The sequence below is a fragment of the Dermacentor andersoni genome, chromosome 2 (genome assembly GCF_023375885.2).
Source record: "Dermacentor andersoni chromosome 2, qqDerAnde1_hic_scaffold, whole genome shotgun sequence".
In the NCBI taxonomy this organism is placed as follows: domain Eukaryota; kingdom Metazoa; phylum Arthropoda; class Arachnida; order Ixodida; family Ixodidae; genus Dermacentor; species Dermacentor andersoni.
Genome location: NC_092815.1, coordinates 11,119,518 through 11,142,580, shown reverse-complemented (window position 1 = coordinate 11,142,580; position 23,063 = coordinate 11,119,518). Strand labels below are relative to the sequence as shown.

The 23,063-nt window shown below is 45.4% G+C and overlaps 1 protein-coding gene across 1 annotated transcript in view; it reads right to left on the bottom strand.

Annotated features, from left to right (window-relative positions):
- Cog1 (conserved oligomeric Golgi complex subunit 1) overlaps window positions 1-23,063 on the bottom strand; it is a 73,937-nt gene that overhangs the window by 11,326 nt on the left and 39,548 nt on the right. Inside the window, exons 15-21 of the mRNA XM_050190156.3 lie at window positions 22,946-23,053; window positions 21,452-21,502; window positions 14,380-14,467; window positions 13,933-13,988; window positions 11,865-11,952; window positions 9,970-10,047; window positions 9,363-9,439 (exon numbers count right to left, since the gene is read on the bottom strand). Coding sequence (XP_050046113.1) covers window positions 9,363-9,439; window positions 9,970-10,047; window positions 11,865-11,952; window positions 13,933-13,988; window positions 14,380-14,467; window positions 21,452-21,502; window positions 22,946-23,053 — 546 coding nt within the window. The remainder of the gene's footprint in view (window positions 1-9,362; window positions 9,440-9,969; window positions 10,048-11,864; window positions 11,953-13,932; window positions 13,989-14,379; window positions 14,468-21,451; window positions 21,503-22,945; window positions 23,054-23,063) is intronic.

Here is a 23,063-nt window from a genome sequence, read left to right as displayed (position 1 = left end):
ATTCATGCGTGTATCTCGAACTACCAGTGAACCACCTGTGTACTTCCTTAACAACGCTCCATTAGAATTGGTAACAACTTACAAGTACCTTGGCCTTCACATCACCTCTGATCTTACTTGGAATACCCACATCACCCATATAATAAGTAACGCTAACAGAATGCTAGGTTACTTACGACGCAACTTTTCCAAAGCACCTTCCTCCTTAAAATTAATCCTCTATAAAACTCTAATACGACCTAAACTTGAGTATGCTGCTTCAATCTGGGATCCAGGTCAAGTAAACCTAATACACTCACTGGAAATGGTTCAGAATAACTCTACTCGTTTCATTCTTTCTAACTATAATAGAACCCCCGAGTATCAGTGCCATGAAATCTAGTCTTAACCTACCGTCCTTGTCATCACGTAGAAAATTGTTCCGTTTGTGCCTTTTTCATAAATTATTTCATCACCCGCTGCTACGCAACAAACTTATTTCTCCGCCTCCGTATGTATCACCCAGACTAGACCACATTCATAAGGTCAGCATTTCATTTTGCAGATCAAACACTTTTTTGCAGTCATTTGTACCACGCACTTCCAATGAGTGGAATCACCTCCCCGCCTCGATAGCCACTATCGCAGATCACCAATTATTCAAGAATGCCATAGCTAGCACTGTATAACTAGGAACCTATTTTTTCATACTGTTCAACCTGTACTCACAAATGCTTTAGCTAACATTGTATATCTAGGTGCCATTTGTTAAATAGTTTTGTTTATACATATATATATATACATAATTTTCTGCACAAATAACTCCTGTTTGTTGAATTTACCCGTTTTGCTTGTAACCACTCCCCTCTATAATGCCGTAATGGCCCTGAGGGTATGATAAATAAATAAATAAATAAATAACTGGTGCGGCGATGTAATCACCATCTGGAACTGGCGGCAAAGGTGACAGTTCAATGTACGTCAGGACCTGTGGCAGCACATGAACAAAATCAGTCGGACTTAGACGAATCTCTGGTGGAGCAGGAGGATTGGAGAGGAGAGGCAGGTCAACGCGGACAGTACTTGCGGAATGCAGAATGATGGGCGAGAAAATCTACGCCAAATCAGGTCATGGGGGCAGTGGGCAAGCATGGTGAAAAGAACGACAGTATGGCAACCAGCAATGCTTATGCAGGCAGTTCACATTCCCCCTACGCCAACCATTCTGCTGTCGGCAATGCGTATGACCCGAGTGATGGCAGGTGTGAGAACTTTCTTTAGTTGACGGCGAAGGTGAGCGCTCATAATGGAGATGTGTGTGCCAGTATCGATGAGTGCTGCGGTAGGTATGCCACGTACTTGAACATCTAGGAGGTTGTGCCTTGTCAATAGCATCAATGGAGGAGTTTCAGTGGATCAGCGGCAAATCGGACAGTGCAACACCACCTCTAGGTGCCGCATCGTCTAGTTTTCCGGCAGGGTGGGTCCCGATATGGTAGCGAAGTAAAGCAGCGAAGTTGGGGTGGACGTGGCTAATGAAGTTAAGGTGAGGGTGAGCGAGCGTAACGGCGGTCAGCACCAGATGCATCAGAAGTGCCGAGGAAGCGGCATGGTAAATTACTTTGGGGCGAAGTGGAGGGATACCAAAAGGTGTTTTGGGGCGGAGGCATCCAAGGACTGTGGCAGTGACAGGAAACGTGACCAATTCGGCCGCAGCAGAAATAGATTGGCTTGTTGTCCGGTGTGCGCCATTCAGATGGATTCCGATAACAGGAAGGAAAGGGTGAGCTGCGGTAGGGCATGGTCATAGAAGGAGTCATACTGGCATCAGGGCGATTAGCAGAGCAGGCGGTGGGGAAGTCCAGATTAACAGCTTCCTGGCAAACCACAGACTGGATCAAGGATATTGTTGTGGCGGAGTTGTCCCAGAGCATTTGCTGGGGCAAGGCGGGAAACACAGCTTTGCGTTTGTAACACACAATGCGAGTAATGTTGTCGCATGAGGGTGGCAGGCTGTCTTGGTGGATGTAAGAGGATGTCGTAGCAGTATTCGGCAGGTGGGGAAATTAATGGGCGACACAGCAGTCCTTCACCAGCTTGAAGCGGCTGCATTCCTTTTTGATGGTGTCAACAGTAAAACGTTAAAAACCAGGAGATTAAATGCGTCATCCACAATGCCTTTGAGGATACGCCCTACCTTGTTGGACTCTGCCGTAGATGTGTCGATCTTGTGACAGAGGGCGAGGTTGTCTTGAATATGGAAGACGTATGACTTGGTAGCACTTTGGGCGTGGGTAGTGAGTTGCTTTTTCGTGGCTAGCTGTAGACCACAGTGATTGCCAAAAAGGTCGGACAGCTTCTGTTTGAACAGCTTCCAGGTAGTAAGTTCCTCTTCACATGTTTGGAACCAAACGCGTGGAGTTCCATCCAGATAGAAAATGGCTAGCATTATGGTCGGGCCTCACCTGTTCCCCTTGCTGATACGTTCGTACAAGCTGAGCCATTCTTCTACGTCCATACCATAGAGACCGGACAATGTGCCGGGGTTATGCAGATGTGGAAGGCTACCTGGGTCTAGGTACAGGCGTTTCAACCCATCGTCCCCAGGAGGCAATGTCACAAGTTGTATGTGACGTCTGCTGCCAAGCTCCATTGCAAAGAAGACAGGTACCCTGCACCTCCATGAAATGTTACGTGCATACAACAATATTCAAGTGCCACAAAAGTTCCGTTGCTCTAACCAATAATTGTTATAACCAGGTTGCATGAAAAAAAAAATCAACATGGGGATTGCCTAGCTGTTTCAAAAAATACTATAATAGCGGGGAGGCCAGTTCTCCTCCCCACCACCTTCCTCCATCCAGCTTCTGATTATGTTAACTCGTTTAACTGTTTAACTCTGCTTTCTGTGCGCTCTGATCGCGTGTCGTTAACAAGTCGCTGCTGTCGGTGTTAAAGAATGGCACTGCTATAACAAATGCAAACAGGGGTCACAGGCGGCATGTGACATACGAGCTCTGCCAAGGCATTGCTTTGGTGGCTCAAAAAGCCGGCTTTTAAAAAATGCGGGAAGGTTGCCGCGGCAGCACTTCAGCTTGAGAAATCCAGAAGAAAAGCTGGGACAACATCGCCACAAGCATCTTGCCACGTACTTCCCACTGGCTTGCACGAGGAAATTGCATGTCCGTCAGCCTTGCTTGCTTTACGCGAAGCTTGCCGACATCGTTCTCCAAGGCATCCAGGTGCTCCACCTAGTGAAACAGAAGCTCCCTCACGAAAACAAGCCCATGAGGGACTGAATCATTTACAGGACCTCCCGTGGGGATAATGTTGGGGCAGGCTGCCCTACTGTGTCAGCGCTGCCATCGTGGCCATCACTGTCACTATCCGATGCAAGCATGTTCGCGATGATCGCTAATCAGAAGCATTTAATTTCCAAATCTATAGCAGTGCGCTTTCTTTTCACTGGCAACGTCGTGCATCTTCTGTTTCGGTGGCGAGTGAAACGAGGCTGAGAAACTACGTGGCCAAGAACGACTTTGACGCAACGAACAAAGACAAGCACAGGCGACTTAATTCATTAACAGAATTGTGCAAAATGAGGCTCCAGTGAGCAATGTGAGAGCAGCGCTGGCAGCGTTGTCAGTGTAGTTGGCATGGTCCATTCGTGTTTCGGAGGGTGGCGCGGTGCAGAGCTATGGGAGCAGCCCATTCGTGTTTAGGGGTGTTACGTTTCGCCTACGACGCGCGGTATAGCCGGCGCGGATGCAACGGACGCCGGGGCTTCGTTCAAAGCGGCGGACATTTTGGCCCGTTCGGAGCTCCCGCAAAGCCTCCCCGCCAAGCGCGTCCAGGCGTGTTTCAGTGCCACGTGTCTTCGTGTGTGCGTGTGTGTGTGTGTGCCCACGCTTGTCAAAGCGCGGCAGCCGGGGAGAGGAGCTCCCCAAGTGTGAAGCGAGGAGGTCTGACAGGCGCCGGCTTGGCGGATGCGTCACTACACTCGTCTCAACGTGTCTCTCAGCCTGTCCGTGCCCGCCGTCACGTGGTCTCGTCACGAGGCCTTCCTCTTGCCCTCAACTCCGAGAGTATAAGAGCAGCTGCCCCCGGACGCCAAGAGAGAGGCTCCGATTTCTTCTGTTGAGTAACGTGCTCTCCCGTATCTCCACTTCGGTCGACCTGACCGCCCGCTCTTTTGCGATGTTAGAATAAACAAGTTGTTCTGTTACCAGTCGACTCATGCTTTGCCGGGACCTTCGGATGCTTCCAGTTGTGCCCCAGGCCGCCAGGCCAACGCTACCCTTGGGGCTTGCGACCCATTTGCAACAACGGGCGTCAGCGCTGAGATTCCAACAGGGGGTTGGAAGGGCGACGGCAGAGATGCGCGAGAGGATGGCGTGAATCTCTCACGGAGAGAAGCGCGCGACAGCAATTGGGGTGGTGGGCGATCGTGCAGCGCCTCGCATTTCACTTTTTCTTTTTTCTTTACAAGCATTTCGCATTTCATTACCTTTCGGCATGGACACCGAGCAAATAGGCCTCATCGTTACATAACTGATAATGTGGCATAGTGACATTGTAATAAGCGGGTTATTTCTTCATAGAAAACATAGAGAAGTTGATGGTGCAGCAGCTTTTCATTGTTGTAACCAATATATTGTTAAAACCGATATCGTAATAAGTGGGTTTGACTGTAAAACTATTTACAATATATTTACAAAAAGCGAACATTCGCGGAGACGGAAGAGAGCCCAGCCAGGCTGTGTCCACTTTTCACCGTCTTCAGGACCATCGTCATTCTCTTCTTCGCCTCATCGTAACAATATATATACACAAATACAGGGAAAAAGATAGATGAAATAGAAAACGAAAATTATGAAAATAAATAGTTTACAATCAACAAAAGCCACAATGAATTCATAACTGAAAAATGTAGAAAAAACACGGACAATGCATGAGTCAATAAAGATAGTAGTAAAGCTATCTTGGGCGAGTTGGTTGATATGTATTTAAGCCATTGTGGTGCAAGGACGTCCTGTCCTCTTCTTTGCGCTACAATGGCTTCAATTCAATAAAAATAATCAATTCTGTGCACGGAAATAAAGTATGAGGTTTTAATACTGGCACACAGGTAATCTAATGAAAATATAATGCACAACTTTTATTAATAAGTTATACAGAGGCAAAAGGAAAATATGCAAGTACAGAAAAGCAATTTTGCCATAATTTTGGCACACAGCAAAGGGCATGGAAAGTTGCTAAAGCAAGCTCATATCCATCGACAAAGGTAAGGTAAACCGAAAATGAACATAAGATTAGTGAGCAAGTACAATGAAAAAAAATTTTCTACAGTTAAAGATACAAACCTAAGGGAAAGTGAATGAAGAAATGGAAAATAATTCATGTAAAATATGTGTAAATGCAATGCACCAAGAACATTAAAATGTACAAGGAAAAAAAAAGAAAAGCCACTGAGACATTAGACACATCGTGAGGCAAGCGCTGACATGTAGTAAATCACATGGCAAAAGAGAGCATGTATGTATACGACAACGACAACAACAACAACAACAACAATAATAATAATAATAATAATAATAATAATAATAATAATAATAATAATAATAATAATAATAATAATAATAATAATCTGTTAGTAGTGCTTTATATTGCACCTACTTTAAACATATGCTTTATGTATTTTCATTATATTAATTTCTTGAAATCAGTGGAGTGTAATTCTTGCTTTTCATTTCCGGTATGGTATAATGTTTTCTATTGTTTTGCACACAGCTTCTCAATGTCTTCGACATCATATTTATCTTTAGCTCATATTTATAGTAATATGGTTCACAACTAATAGTATGTTTGCTTATTTTTCACTTTTCTTCACATTACATGTTGCAACTGCTATATGCATTCTTATTATACCTTGTACAAGAGGTCTCATTACAGCCACTAAATCCCAGAGCCTCCTCCCACATGTCATTAGTTTGTAACCCACCTTTTGTGTTAATAAACCTGATGCTGACTTAATGTGGGTAACAATGCTTACATTTCAAATAAAATAACAATGTAAATGAGGCAAGAAGTACAATTTGCTTATAATTCAAAATGCTTCAAAAAAAGGCAAAACATCCGCGACGATGTGAGCAACGTTATGGAAGGCCTTCAACAAGCCATGATGATGCGACTGTTAATAAAGTGCGGACCACGATAAGGAGAGATCATCAACTTACTGTCAGAGAAGTTGCTCAGCTAGGTATAGCAACAAAGATGCAATGAGTGCCATATTAAAGATGATTTGAGTATGTAGCAAGTGCTAGTAAAATTTTACCCAGAATTTTGACAGAGGAATTGGTAGATCAGGCAACTGCAGGATAGTGCCCCTGTTCGTGCAGCTCACATGATTCCGTCTTTCTTGGCAGGGCACAGGATTTCAGTGGTTCATAAAGATCCCTAGTCTCTGGACATAAGCCCGTGCAATTCCTGGCTGTTCACAAAATGGAAAGGCACCTGAAAGGAGTGCACTCTCGAACCTGAGGGATATAAAGTGAACCCAATGGCTGCCCTAGCAGTACTTCTAGAGGAAGGGTTCCAAGACTGTTTAGAAAAGTAAGAAGGGCTTGGGACTTGATGTTAACATCGTCTGTATGGAAACAAAGCACTGCATGAGTGAAGGTCTGTCTGCGACGGCTGCTGTGAATCGCGCCCACGCATCACGATTAGCTAGGCAGTCGCGCAACACTTCACTCCATTTGCAATGTACCGCACGAGACAGATTGTCAGCACCAGCCGATATATTGCTACGGAACAGTATTTGCAATGACAAAGAGGCGAGCAGTGAGAAGACGACGACGACGATAAGAGGCTAGCGCGGGCTGTTGCCTCTTGGCCAAGTACGGTGTATTTCCTTGTAAATATACTTGTATATAGCTTTTTGTCTGCGTCTTCCTACGTAACAATATTGAGAAATGAAAACACGTATATAGCGGCGCTCAAATTTCGCATTAGAGACTATTGTAATCATCGGTGAATTTTTTCCTGCCGCCGAACAAGACTGCAGGCTTGCAGCCCATGCACGCTGGCGTTATCAGCAAGTTTAAGATCACGCTGCGTCCTGAACAAGTTAGTCTTGTTCATGGACATGGCCATGCAGACAAGCAGGGCAGAACCAGACCTGAAGACCGGAAGATGTATTGATGGCCATGTAGTTTCTCCTTGGTGCATGGTCTGAAGTAAGCACTTCTATGGTGCTGAACTGCTTTAGGAACGCATGCTTTCAGCAGTGACTTATACGAAGCCTGTGAAGCTCCCACCGACGAAGTGATGTCTGAACTTTGGTTCGCAGTCGACAGGGATGCTTCAGGACTCGAAGAGTTTCTACATGCAGATGACGCATTAAATACATCAGAACTTCTAACTGATGAGCCAATTGTCGCAAACGTACTTGCATCGGACAGCGACGGTGACAGTGACGGCAATGACAGCAGTGATTAACAGCGTTGTCCTCGCAGGAGGCCCTGCAGATGACTCAGTCTATCCAGGGCTTTGTTTTCGCAAGGGACCTTCCGCTGCATTACTTGGAGCACCTGGATGCCTTGGAGAGGGATGTCAGCAAGCTTCACGTAAAGAAAGCAAGGCTGATCGACATGGGATTTTCTTGTGCAAGCCAGTGAGAAGTGTGTGGCTAGATGGTTCTGGCGATCTCTCCCCAGCATTTTTTCCAAATTTTTTCCAGATTCCTCAAACTGAGAGGCTGCTGCAGCAACTTTCTTGCATTTTCACCAAAGCAATGCCTCGACAGAGCTCGCATGGCACTTGCTGCCCCTGACCCCTCTTTGTAGTTGATTAGCAGCACCATTCCTGAAAGCCGACAGCTGTGGCTTGTTAAACATGATTGGAACATGCAGGAAGCAGAGTTGAACTGTTAAATGAGTCAACACAATGGAGGAAGGTGGTGAGGAGGGGTACCGGCCTCCCGGTCATTAGTTTTCTCACAGTAAGTCTGCCATCCCCCTATTTTGCTTTTTTTTTTTTTCATGTATCCCGGTCATAACAATTATCGGTTATAACAATGGAATTTTCGTGGCATCCGAGTATTGTTACAAGTGGGTTGGACTGTGTATATATTCTGATTTGGTACTTGGGTAGCAGTCCACATTCGAGGAATTGCCACTTGAATCACTTACAGCAGAGCAACCAATTCGCACGTCCATAGCTTAATTGAATTGTGTATGTGAGCACATGCAAGGAAAATGGATGGTTGTGCGTCTGTAAGAAAAACCAAACGAGTCAGAAACTTGCAGTAATCGTTCATTCCATCGCCAATGAGGGGCAATCACCTTTCGCAAGCTGAGTCCCGAGAAATGAAACGCAGGCATGGCAGCATAGTTGGTATACGGCGGCATTGTTTGTATATAGTACCAGTGCCCACCTTTGACCAGATGTAATTGCACCCCTGTGAGCAACAGATGGGTGAGCATCTAGCAATGACTCTTTGAGAGATTAGAAACCAGATAGACATAAATTTTTAGGAGCGCAACAAACAGAAACAGCTCGTGAGACAAAACCAAAACTAACCGTCATGTAACGCCAGCGTAAAGAGCCAGTGGAATGAAAACCAAAAGACAACGGAGCAAATAAAAAATTACTTGTATCCACACAGGGAGCACTTGCTGGGCTACAAAGAGTTATAAATTTTGTGAATTTTTCAGACATACAGACAGTGCTGTATATTTAGGGCACTGACTGTCGAAGGGTTAAGGATGTATAATCAGTTCAAGAGTAAGCTGTTCACTTTATTTACCACCGTTATGACTGGAACTCCTTACCTTCTTCTCTGCCTAGCTTGATTAAGACTCACCCCGCTTTCAGAGTGGCGCTATGTTGAAAGTTTAAGGCTTTTGTTCGCCTTGCTTATCTGAAGCTACTGCACTCGCCCTATCTCCTGCAATGATGCTATTAACAAGAAACAGCCACAAACTTAATTTTTCACTCTTGCACTGACTTATTATTGTATTGTTTTTTCATGCAAGCTATTGAATTGTGGAACAATCTTCCTGGTGAAACGTGATGGCTTCTTTTACAGGATTTTCTAATCATACTGACTAATGTTCAATTTAGTCATAGTGCATTATAATTTATTCTTGCGTGTTCCAGTATCTTTCATTGTGTTTACTTCATTTTGTACCACCCAACAACTGCCCTGATAGGCTGAAGTTGTAATAAATAAATGAATAAATAAATAAATAAACAAACAAATGAACAAACAAACAAACAAATTCATATTTTGAGAGGGAACCATCGTAACAGATGTGCCAACAATCTTGTAACAAAAGATGCAGCATCGATTGTTCCCAGATTAAATAACAGCAGACACTCACTTGGGCATGCAGTGGCCAAACAGCCTGTTCACCCGCAGGCACAGGGCAAACAGCAGCTCCTGCAGTGGCACTGTCACCTGCACAGTCAGGGCGGGCATGCTGCTGCTGCTGCTCCACATGAACCATTTTCAATGTGCAGTAGTAAAAGTGTACACGTATGCCTATAACTACGAACAAGTGACGTCTCTCAAACCACTGACATGATTGTACTCATAAATGACACTACCATGATCTGAAGACCTTGCGGACGTTAGAAAGATTTCATGCCGAGGTAACTTTCCTGAGAAAAATAAAAGAAGAACAGCTAGTCTTCCTTCTTTGCGAGAAGTCTTCGGAAGCAGAGAAAATGAACGTACACTGTTCAAGGAACCATTGAAGCTAGGTGTATGAACAAGCAAAAAATATATGTCCTTCGGATGCCGAGTTTACTAATGCATCATTACTGCGGCATAACATCTGCTTGCGTTTGTCATGTGTGGCTACTAAAAGCTGCACAGATATCTTCAATTTTTTAATGTTTTTTTGAACTCTAATTTAAACACGTGACATGCTCAAGGGTGTGCCTAGGTTTCAATCGGTGCAGGCCACTTTGGCAACACCTGCTCACCTGGAGTGGCACTCGCAATGTGGACTGCACCTGATGGCCTCCCTCGGACTCCTCTTGGACCTCCACTTCACCCCAGCACTGTAGAGCAAACAATGCAAGAGTGAATAAGAGGGTAAAGTTAAAGTTAACCTGGGAGTGATAGCAAGTGCCAGACCTCATGGCCTTGACGGCAGATGTGGAACATCCTTTTGTGTCGCAGGCGTCAAGTGTACATGACCTTTGGGTGGCAGCAACTGCTAATAAACCCACACGTGCTACCTGCAGGCATCGATGCTGCTGGATTCCAAGCCTCGCTATGTAATGAATGGGGTAACCCCAGGTTTAGTTCTAGTAGATAAACAAACATAAATACTCCAGAAAGTGGATGGGAAAACGAAGCCGCAGAGATGCGAAGACGTGGGTTCGTGCCCCACCTGTGGCCAGTTTACTTTTTCATTCACTTTCATTTCCATTAACTTATCATTTCTATAATTCAATTAATAAGCACGTGTAATTTTTCTATGCTATCCTTGGTGTCTTAGTTTGTTGGCATCTTATGATATGTAATACATTGGTGTTCCATGTATTACTTTCTCAGAAAGACTTCCTTTGCTGTGCAAGACGAAACAATGTAGAACACCGTTGTGCTTTGTGGCAAGTTTTGGTGGCGGAAGTTTTAAAACCAGTCTTATTTAGTCTCAGGGTTATTACTGTGTGCACAGTCATCAAAAGCTTATGGACCACAGGACCTGAAAAAAAAATAGTGTTGAATTTACAAGCACTTTGTCACTGTAGGAAGTAAAATTATACCACACTATGTTGTTCGCATACGCTTGTACCGGCTTGTAATCTACGTACAAGGCTGCATCATGAGGCTGCAGAAATATTCACCTCTTCCTCAGATCTCATGATACATAAACATTTTGCAGCAACCGTACGTGCCTCAAGCACTGAACAGATTCAATCCTGCAATTAACTAAAACTATAATCCACAGAAATTAATTGCAGAAGCGTGCAATGCTTGGGTAGTTGGTTCAACATGTCTTCTGAAGGTAAAAACAGTGCAAAAATGGCAACAGACAGAAGAAAAGACAGCACTTCGTGGTGTGTGTTCTTTTCTTTTCTGTCTGTCTGTTGCTGTTTTTGTGCTGTTTTTACTTTCATAATCCATGAAATTTTGTTAGAGTAATAGGCATCCAGGTGCTCCACGTAGTGAAGCGGAAGCTCCCTCATGAAAACAAGCCCATGAGGGACCGAATCATTTACAGGACCTCCCGCGAGGACAATGTTGGGGCAGGCTGCCCTACTGTGTCAGCGCTGCTATTGTAGCCGTCACTGTCGCTATCCAATGCAAGCATGTTCGCATGATCACCTCATCAGTTAGAAGCACTTCATTTCCAAATCTATAGCAGTTCACTTTCTTTTCACTGGCAACTTCGTGCATCTTCTGTTTCGGTGGCGACTGAAACATTGGCTGAGAAACCACATGGCCAAGAACGACTTCGCCGCAACAAAAAAAGACAAGCACAGGCAACTTCATTGATTAACAGAATTGCGCAGAATGAGGCTCCAGTAGCAATCTGAGAGCAGCGCTGGCAGCGTTGTCAGTGTAGTTGGCATGGTCCATTCATGTTTCGGAGGGTGGCGCGGTGCAGAGCTATGGGAGCAGCCCATTTGTGTTTGGAGGGGTGGAAGGGTGGTTGTGCTGTTTTTACTTTCATAATCCATGAAATTTTGTTAGAGTAATATTATGTGAGAAACAGCAACATAGTATGTAGTGGACAGTATAAAGACTGCTAGTATATGCTGAAGATAAACGCATGCGAGCACAGTCTATGGTAAACCCATAATATGAAAACTATACTTTGCAGAAACATGGCAGTGGAGTTATAAACAGAGACACATTGCTCACTTACCAGCATGGCAGACAGGAAATGGTCCAGCGTCTCAAGCTGTTCACCCAGAGATGTTGCCTGTTGTTGCACCACCAAAGCAAAGCATGACCTGCAAAATATGACCAGGCAGCAGCTCTTCAAATTTTGATATCATCAAACACATTCAAGCCATTAGCAATGAATGCAGCGGGCATAACACATGGGCAACAACAGCTTAAACGTGGCACCACGGAAGCTGTTGTTGTTCAAGGTGAATGCTAAAGCAGCAGAGCAGGAAAGACAAAGACAAGAAACGTGGAACAGACTCCACGAGCGCTGAGGCATCTGTTTTATGCTTCTTGTGCCGTCATCTGTCTTGTGCTGCGGCTTTGGTATGTCAAGGCAACTAGCAAATCAAGTCATTTTCAATTTGAATTATCATCTTCATACATTATGATAGAGACAACATATATCGGTGGTTGAGGGTCTCTCAAGCCATTTCTCGATGGCTTTTTCCTCACCGTCCTCCATATGATAAACGGGAAACAAAAAGAAAGAGAAGAAATTTCACCGATGAATACGAAACTCCCTAATGCGAATTTTGAGTGCAGCTGTTTAGGTATTTTGAATTCATGATATATTGTGGCAAAGAATTTTATTCTGAATGACAGGGCACTCTCGGCGGCGGCGCTGAGCCTCTGCTTGAGCAGCTGGCTTAGCCACAGCAGCAGACAAACCATTTCCACCAGTTGTGCCGCTCATTGTACAGAAGAAAAAAAAACGTGAACACAGGAACGCGTGGCTCACATGGAGCACATTCGGCAACGGGCGCCACGTACACAGTGTGTCCCAAACCCACGCCAGCGCTTTGTGTCCGTGCTGGCCACATGCCTGGTTGCCACCAGCACTCTGCTTTCCTCCTCACCCTTTTGCAATACCCTCCTCCACTTTCCATCTCATTGTTCTGCTGCACCCTCCTCTCTGCTTTTCTCCTTGTGTCTTCACTCTCGCCGCTTTTTTCATCCCCCGCTGTGCGCTGCGTTCGCTCTGACCTTTTGCTCTGCTCATTCGCTCGGTTAGAAGTGACGCCAACGCTCGCTGCAGGAACGGCCACCTAAGAGCTGCGCTCTAAAAGAAAGAGATGCTGGTGTGTTTCTTAAACAACTGTGGATATTCATCCATTCTCGGTTCTTGTTTCTTGTTTCAGTGTGAATATATTTCTGCATTATGTTAGCAGACAACACTAGGGACAGCTTGGTGAGTTGCAGAACTGTGCACTAAGCAACACAGATATCAGAGATGCTTTCAAATTATGACATTATGTTGTATTTTAAAGGGGACACTAAAGAGAGAAATAATTTTAGCTGCATTAGTAAGTTACCCTTTTGCCATAACAAGAAAGGCGCTCTCATTGTGAGAAGAAACTTGGTACATAAGCCAGAAAAGACGCAAGAACCAAAGATGTGTGGCAACGTCGCTTTGAAGTTTTTACACTGGCTTGCTTCGACGTGATGGATTTTGACGACTGCACAGCCTTGTAAAAATATTTATCCACATAAATGGACAATGCTATATTCTAAAGAAGCCAAAGAATTAACTTGACAATATTCAAGAACTTTTAGTGAGCCCTCAAGGATCTAAATACATGCAAAATACTTTGAAATCTGTGACATCAAATTGATGTACAGGCGCTGGGGTTACAACATAAAATGAAATAAATGAAGCCTTGACCTTCATTTTCTTTGCAAATAATTAAGATGTTACCAATAAATTAACGAAAATAGAGATTTGAAACATTACTTCATCAGTCTAAGCTGATTGTTAAAGGTTTCTCTTCAGTGTCCCTTCAAAACTAACTAAAAGGATGCTGAGCTTAGAGGAGCCTAAATTTTCACAGTTAACAAGCCCCAAAAGAAGTCACTGTAGCCAAATTAGGCAACCCCAGTCACAACTGCCTGGTCACTTGTACAATTTCTACCATGCTCTTGCCTCATTTATGGACATATAAAATGCCCACAGTACACTTCTCACTATCAAAACTTTTGTGCTTCTTGATGTTATGGTTCCAAAAAGGCAAGGGCTTCACATTTAGAAGGGGCAGAACACCTACTTGTATGCAGAGTCCCGAAGTGCACGCAAAGACACTTGCTGCTTCTGCCAAGGATCCTGAGAAGTGAAAGTGACCACATTTTATAAAAATCTGCACTTGCCAACAAAACATCATGAGCTTATGAAATATTCAGCTAAGAAAAAAAAAAAAAAAAATGGTAACACAGTGGCATTGCATTATGCTGTCAAAGTACATAGACACATAATGAAATTGATTGATTGATTAGTCTACTATCCCAAAGCAAGACAGGGACTATGAGAAATGCCATAGTTGAGAGATGTGGATTAATTTTTCCCACCCATTGGAATGTTGGAAATTGAGCCCATGTCATCACGCTCAGTAGCACAATGCTATATTCACTGAGTCACAACAGTATATATGCATAGCAATATTAAATTTATGCAAGGCGCTCCCTGACAAAATGAAACTGGCATTGTTAACACTTGCCTGGGCACCCTTGTTGGATGGAAAGCATAGGCGCAACTCGGAGCACAGCTCAGCAAATCCCTGGCACACCTGTCCCAGCAATGCTAGCCTGAAAGTTAAGAGAAAAGAAAGCACCATTAACAGCTCTTTTTCTCACTGTACCATAATGAGTTATGTCAGCACTGCAACTAACGGTGATGCTACTGCAGCTGTTGCAGGATGGGCAGCCGGGCTGGTTTGCATTTTATTATTGGGAAACCAGAGCACTGAGACGACGAGACACGAAGAAGAGGAAAGCGCTTGTATGCATTCTCTCCTTTCTCTATCGTACTGCCAGCGCTCTAGTTTCCCAATAACAACATGAGGTAAATTGCCCACCTTAGCCAGCACTTAAAGGTATTTTAACATTGTGAGGCGAAATACAGTTGGTTTGGTAAAAGATTCGTTAGTATAGAAAGAAAGAAAGGACACTGAATTTATGCATGGAACAACTGCATCCAAACAATGATCCATATTTTTATTCTGACAAATTTAAAAAGAATATTCTGTGCTTATTGCTGCTTTGCTACCTTTGTGTGCCTGCTTTGTCCAGAAAAAAAAAAAAGAAGACATTAGTTTGTACACTATGTCATTGGATAGGTGAGTTACTGCAGAGATGTGGACTGGCTAGTTGGCAACTAAATGTCGAACAAACCTGGCAAACAACGATGCCAAAGGTTTTACTGAACAATATGGAACAATACATGCAGATGCAGTCTCGTTGCCTAAATTAAATGAGAACAAAAAAGATCAGTGGTAATGCTGCGTCTTCTTGCAAAGTAATTAAAATAAAAAAAGCATTGCACTATAATTTTTGTGCAATAGCATGAAAAAAAGGCTGCAGCTGTCACACAAGTCTATAGGATATCAAAGGTATTTATGAGGGTTGATCCAGAAATAAGGTTCCCATCAACTTTAGAAATAGACAACGTTGTTTATTCTCATAGAAATTTACATCATTGTAAAGATGAAACTTTGCTCTAATTTTCAGCATAATCGCCATCTTTTTCTACGCATTTTTGTAGATGGTGCTCCAATTTCTGTATCCCAATGTCGTACAACTCCGCTGCCAAACCGTTGAGGAAGCGTTTCACCTCTTCTTTGACTTCATCATCGCTCCGGAAGCGTTGGCCACTCAAATGTTCCTTTAACTTGAGGAAAAAGTGAAAATCACTAGGCTCGAGGTCTGGACTGTACGGTGGGTGGGGCATGACAGTCCACCGAAAGTTTGTCAAAAGTTCCTGTGTTTGATGGGAGACACGAGGTCGGGCATTGTTGTGAAGCAGTGTTACACCGGCTGCCAGCCATCCTCGCCGGCGGTTCTGGATAGCTCATCTGAGTTTTGTTAGTGTTGCACAATAACTGTCTTAGTTGATTGTTGTCCCATATTCCATGAAATCGATCAGCAGTATCCCCTTACAATCTCAAAAAACACTGGCCATGACTTTGCCAGCAGAAGGAGTTTGTTTAAACTTCTTTGCAACTGGTGACTCTGGGTGATGCCAATGTTTGGATTTCTGTTTCTCATCAGGAGTGAAATAAAACACCCACGTTTCATCTCCCGTAACAATGGAGTCCAACAATCATTAATTATCTTCTTGACACTTCTGAAGAATCTGGCGAGCACAGTCAAGGCATTTCACCTTGTGGTCTGATGTCAATAGCTGCGGTACCCATCGAGCACAACACTTGTGATACCCCAATTTTTCAGTCAAAGCTTTTTCCACTGTACCGTACGAACTCCCAAGAATCTGTGCAACAGGTTCACAAATGGTGATCCTCCTATTTCGAAGCACTTCGCGTTGGACCATCTCGATAACCGCCTCCGAAACTGATGGTCTTCTACTCCGTTCTTCATCGTGGACTTCCTTCTGACCAGCACTAAACTCCCTGCCCCACTTTCGCACGTGTTGAACAGACATACACTTGTCGCCATACACCTCTGTCAACTGACGATGAATATCCACAGGCATGCCCTTTGGCATGCAAAAAGCTAATTACAGAACGAATCTTGCACTTGGTGGAATCAACAATGAGAACCTTCATATCGGACTGCTGCTGAGCCAAAAATGAGCGGCGCAGCAAGGCGCAGCCGAGGGGAATTGAGAATGGGGGAACAGCCACATGCGTGCAGCAGTGTTGCTAGATTTCACCTCACACCTTCCCGTGTGGCTGGAGCTCTTTGGGAACTTTATTTCTGGATCAAACCTCGTACTTAATAGGTACTGACAGGCTAGATTGTGATCCATGATCTTCGTGGAGCAGCACCTGCATATTGTTACGGGGTTGTTGGGAGTATAGAAGATTATATTTACAATATATATACGAAATGAGTCTGAGTAGTCAAGATGGCTGACCAACAACAACCCGCAGTAGCCAGCGTCTCGCGATCTTCTCCTTCCTCTCTTCGTTCATCCTTCCGTAACAGGACCCCCGGTAGGTGAAGCGCCGTCTCGGCACATGGTAGGCGAAGAACTGCGAGCGAAATATGGCTTCAGCCGCGAAACGTGCACGATGTCAACAGGTGGCGGACTTGAGGATGGATCAAACTGTAACGGCGCGATTTCGTAATTGACGTCGTTAACTTGGCGTAGGACTTCATAACGCACTGTGTAGCGAGAGAGAGAGAAGCTTCTGGGAGAGGCCGACCCGACGACATGGTGACCAAAGCAGCACCCAAGCACCTGGGGCGAACTGAACATTGCGATGGCACCGGTGGTAACGCTCTTTTTGGAGATGCTGCGAGGCTAATAGGCGAGATCGGGCGATTTGACGTGCCATGCGAGTGCGGTCGATGACTTCACGAGCGCACTCATTGGCAACACGGGGCACACAAGGTAGGACGGTGTCAAAGGGCAATGTGGGGTCGCGACCATACAAAAGATAAAAGGGTGAATATCCAGCGGTGTCATGTCGGGACGAGTTATACGCGAATGTCACGTAGGCCAGCGTGGCGTCCCAGTCGTGCTGATAGTTGGAAACGTACATTGACAGCATCTCTGTGAGTATTCGGTTGAGACGTTCCGTAAGACCGTTCATTTGTGGGTGGTAGGCGGTGGACAGCTTGTGCTCAGTGGCACAAGAGCGGAGGAGGTCGTCCGCAACTTGTGACAAGAACGAGCGACCGCGGTCTGTAAGTAACTGTCGAGCTGCACCGTGCTGGAGAATGACATCGTGGAGGAGAAAATCGGCGACGTCTGTTGCGCAACTAGTCGGCAACGCCTTTGTTATAGCATAGCGTGTCGCGTAATCTGTAGCGACAGCGATCCACTTATTCCCTCTAGTCGTCGTCGGAAAAGGGCCAAGCATGTCAAGGCCTACATGAAAGAACAGTTCAGAGAGAACTTCAATTGGATGGAGTCGTCCGACAGGTGGCAGGGGAGGTTTATTCCGGCGCTGATACAATTCGCAAGTTGTGACATAACGACACACGGAGCGGTAGAGACCCAGCCAGAAGAACCAGCGTCGTACACGGTTGTACGTACGCAAAACTTCAAGGTGTCCTGCCGTCGGTGCATCGTGAAGTTGTTCGAGAATGACGGATCGCAGATGACGAGGGAGGGCAAGGAGCAACTCAGGGCAAGGTTGATATTGCGACGGTAGAGGATGCCGTCGTGCAGCATGAACATGCGGCACGTGCCGTCAGTGCTGCCAGATTGCACTCCGGCGATAATGAACTGTAAGGATGCGCTGCGTTGTTGTTCAGCGCGCATGTTGGTCATGTCAGTCAAAGCCATCACGCAGGTCACCGGATCATGCGCAACAGGATCAGGGGGATCCACGGGGTGACGCGAGAGGCAGTCAGCGTCCTTGTGCAGACGTCCAGACTCATAGTTGACAACAAATGAAAATTCCTGGAGCCGCAAAGCCCAGCCACCAAGCCATCCAGTGGGGTCCCGAGGGAAGACAGCCAGCAGAGGGCGTGGTGGTCTGTAACGACCGAAAACTTGCGGCCGTACAAATATGGCCGGAACTTTGCGACAGCCCAAACTAAAGCCAAGCACTCCCACTCGGTGATGGAGTAATTTCTCTCGGCAGGTGACAGCAGGCGGATGGCGTAAGTTATCACGCACTCGTTACCATTCTGCTGTTGGGCGAAAACAACACCGATGCCGTGACCGCTTGCGACAGTGTGAACTTCAGTCGGTGGAGATGGATCAAAGTGGGCAAGCATGGGAGGGGTGGTCAGAAACCCGATGAGAGCGGCGAACGCGTGAGCCTGCTCCGGGCCCCATGAAAATGGCGTGTTCTTCTTTAGAAGATCTGTCAAAGGCCGAGCAACGTCGGCGAAGTTTTTGACGAAACGGCGAAAGTAAGAACACAGGCCGACGAAGCAGCGCACATCAGAAGCAGAATGTGGCACACGGAAACTGTGTACGGTGTGAACTTTTTCCGGATCTGGTTGGACACCGGATGCATCAATGAGATGTCCCAACAGTGTAATCTGATGGCACCCGAATTGACACTTCGTGGAGTTCAGTTGAAGGCCGGCTTTTCGGAAGACCGCAAGAATTGCAGCGAGTCGGGTAATGTGGCTGCGGAACGCGGGAGAAAAAACAATAACGTCGTCAAGGTAACAAAGACAGGTGGTCCATTTGTAGCCTCGCAGAAGAGAGTCCATCATACGTTCAAATGTTGCAGGAGCATTGCATAGGCCAAAGGGCATGACTTTGGACTGATATAAGCCACTCGGAGTGATGAAGGCCGTCTTCTCGCGGTCCATTTACTCCAGCTACTGGCAGATTTCATCAACTGAAATCTGCCAGTAGCTGGATCGAAGATCGATGGACGAGAAGTATTTAGCTCTGTGCAAGCAGTCCAAGGCGTCATCGATGCATGGTAGTGGGTAGACGTCTTTGCGTGTGATTTCGTTTAAATGGCGATAATCGACGCAAAAGCGCCAGGTACCATCTTTCTTTTTCACAAGGACAACAGGCGAAGCCCAAGGGCTGGCTGATGGATCGATGATTTCTTTGCGGAGCATTTTGTCCACTTCTGATTAGCTGACTTGACGTTCAGCATGCGATACCCAATAGGGACGCCGACGAATAGGATTCGTGTCTCCAGTGTCTACACGGTGGTGAACGACAAATGTTTGGCCTAAAGGCCTGTCGCCGAAATCAAAGATGTTGCTGTACGATTCAAGCAGGTGACGTATGTCTGTGGCCTGTGCAGAGGTGAGGTCAGGTACAATCATTTTCGCGAAGTCATCTGTTAAGGAACCAGAGCTGTGAGCTACAATTGGCACTAATAAGCCACTCTCGGCATACAGACTCTCAATGTAAAATTCGGAACCACTTGAAACGCTGGCCAAGAATGTGCTGGCCAAAATCACTTGAGGGCACAGGCTGAAATCCAGAAGCGGTAGAACGCCATTGTTGTTAGTAACCGTGACCAACGTATTCGGAACAGCAACGTTCCGGTCCAAAGCATGTCGATGATGGGGCGAAGCACATATTCACCGTCAGGAACCTGTGGATGTGCGGTCAAAGTGACGTAAGTAACTGCCTTGGGTGACAGACGCACATCGTGAAGCGAGCACAAGGGCGGTTGGGCGGTGCTCGGAGCATCGCCGAGTTGAGGCAGTTCCAACTGAAGAACGCCGGTTGCACAGCCGATGAGAACAGAATGAGTGGATAAAAAATCCAATCCAAGGATAACGTTGTGAGGGCAGTTGTCGATCACAGCAAAGAGAACAGAAGTAGGGCAGCCGGCTATAATTAAACGCACAGTACACATTCCAAGAACAACCAGCACGCCGCCATCAGCCACACGAAGCACTCGGGCAGCTGCTGGCGTGAGGACCTTCTTTAAATGTCTATGTAGGCTAGCACTCATCACAGATATGTGGGCTCCAGTGTCGACGAGTGCTTGGGCAGGTACGCCATCTATTTTAATGTCTATTACACTTCTCCTTGTGGGCACAGACAGAGGATTTGCTGTGGTAGTAGACAATGCAGCACCACTTCTAAGGGCTGCATTTTTTAGTTTTGCGAAAGGGTGTGGCCAAACGCCACAGGGGACGAACGGCGACGTGTTTGCGGCGAACGAGACTGGTGTCCACGCAGCGATGGTGAGCGGCTGTACCACGTGTTCCTAGCAGAGTTGTCGGCGCTATTAGAGTCGGCGGTGGGCGAAACATTGCAGGCATTTCCATCAAAACGGCTCAGGTTGGTCAGTGTGCGAGGTGTTGAGGGCCACGAGTTGCGACAGTATCGGGCGACATGACCAATGCGGCGACAGGTGAAACATATCTGCTGGTCGTCTGCAGTTCTCCACTCAGTCGGGTTGTGATAACGTGGAGAGAAGCGTCGGGGTGGAGCGAAAATAGTAGAAGGGCGTTCGTTAGCTCTGGGATGGGCGACAGCACACACAGAATGTAAACCAATGTTTTCAAGTTCCTAGTGAAAGATGGCTTGTATGAGAGGAACTGAAAATGTGGTAGCATCAGGGCTGCGTGAACAGAAAGCTGCGGGTGCATCGCATCCAGTTCACGTCTAACGATTCGCACCACGTCCTCTGATGGCGAAGCATGCTGCTGTGCGGGTTGATCTTCACAGGTCGACGTTGCGACAGTATTGGGAAGTCTGGCGAATCGGTGCAAAACGCGTCGGCTTTTGGCCTGCTCGAATTGTCGGCACTCTTTAATGATAGCACCAACTGTAGAGCAGCTTTTGCACATGAGCAGATTAAAGGCGTCGTCAGCAATGCCCTTAAGCACGTGCCCGACCTTCTCAGCTTCTGGCATTTCATGATCGGCTTTACGATCATGAAATGAAAATTATTTCAATAAATGAAATAAAGAAACGATAAATTAATGGAAATGGAAGTGGATGAAAAAGACAGCTTGCCGCAGGTGGGGTACAATCCCACGAAATGCGAAGGTTGTGGGATAGTTCCCCACCTGCGGCAAGCTATTTTTTCATCCACTTTCATTTCCATTAATTTATCGTTTCTTTATTTCAGTTATTAAGCACAAGTAATTTCCCCTATGTTGTCCTTGGCGTCCTTGTTTGTTGGCTTCTTATGATAAGTCGATAAAGTGCTCACTCACCAGTCTGCATCACTAGAATGGGCCATTTCCAAGTCAACGAAAGCATGCCACCTGGAAGAACAGAATTTCAATTTATGAAATGTGAGAGCCAAAGAACACAGGAGAGTCACTTGAAAGCTAAGTTCTATGCCATTCTTCTGGCATAACATTGACAAAGTCGGTACAAATTACAAAAATCGTCCTGTCTTAAAGTGAATCTTGTGCAATCTAAACTTGTTATACAATGTAAAAAAAAGCTTAGTAATAATAATTTTTTTAAAATATGTATATGATATACGATATAATATCTACACTATAATATACAATATAGAATATAATATCCCATACATACAATTGAACCTCGTTATAACGAGATGGGGATATAATGAAGTAATGGATAAAACAAAGTACATACAATTTCCCTTTAAATCCCCATAGAGATCTACGTATCTAAAACATTGTTCTAATGAAGTAAAATTGTTCTGCCAATGATTATAACGAACTAGATTCATTCCCGAAACCAAAAATACCGACTGTTGTGAACCTAGTTTTCCGCTAGGTTCTGCATTCATTTGGCGAGGCAGTTCAAAATTCCAGCTTCAAATATGCTGTCACCACCATGTAGTTGGTGCGCGGTCACCGCTGTGTGTAGCCGTGCACCCGGTGGCCGTGTGCAAGCGGCACTTCTTCCTTGTCACATATCTCTCTTGCTGTTGGTTAATCACTTAACGCATGTTAAGTTATTTACTTTGGAAAACCTATTTATTGTCGAGGCTCACAATACTTGACTTGAGCTATGTGTGGTAGACCTTGGAGCCCTCTCCTGGACGGAGGCCAGGATTTGCACTGCAGTCTGTACAGTCAATATAGTTGCCTGTCTCTAAATTGCTCTCATTTTGGGGTCGTTTCCAAACCATTTGAAGGCAAAATATACTCATCTGTGGCACTAAAATCATCTTCTGATTCTATAAGCTAAGGTTATTTTCATACATAATATGGATGCACAGAAAGCACCGCCATTCTGTTAGCATATCATGCTACAAATCGCATGAAAATTTCTTCAAGCATGAAAGAAAGACGAAAAAGAAGGTTCTGCCCTCATCTGGAGACATTGCAAAGTTAACTTAATTGAAAAAGTTATCGAAAGCTGGCGCTATCAATCCAAATAAATGGAGAATGCAAGCATGCGCATGTCGGGTGCTACCTAACGTCTGACCGTAACAGATATATTCACATGTCAGGTGAGGCCCAACACATGGCAGCAAAGGTTGAAGAAAGAGGGCGGCAAAAGGTCGAAACAAAAAAAGAGAGAGAAAGGCCATCATAGTGGCAAAAGTTGTTTTCTTACTTGAATAATGTAGCTGCTCACTAATAAGGCCTAGACAAATTATTTTGTGATCCATAAATCACCGCTGTCACGCAATAATCACGCTGTCTTTCAATAATTTGAGACGAAACTGTTCAACTCCACCTAGCAGCTTTGGTGCATGAACAGCAAAGGGATCGTCCACTCACCGGCTCAGCATAGCTGCAGTGGCTTGCTCCAAGTCCTTCTCCATGGAGCCCCAGGGCCTTAGCTCCTCCAGGAGGCATTCCAAGTGCTGACAAAATGACTTGCACAGCCTGCAAGTAA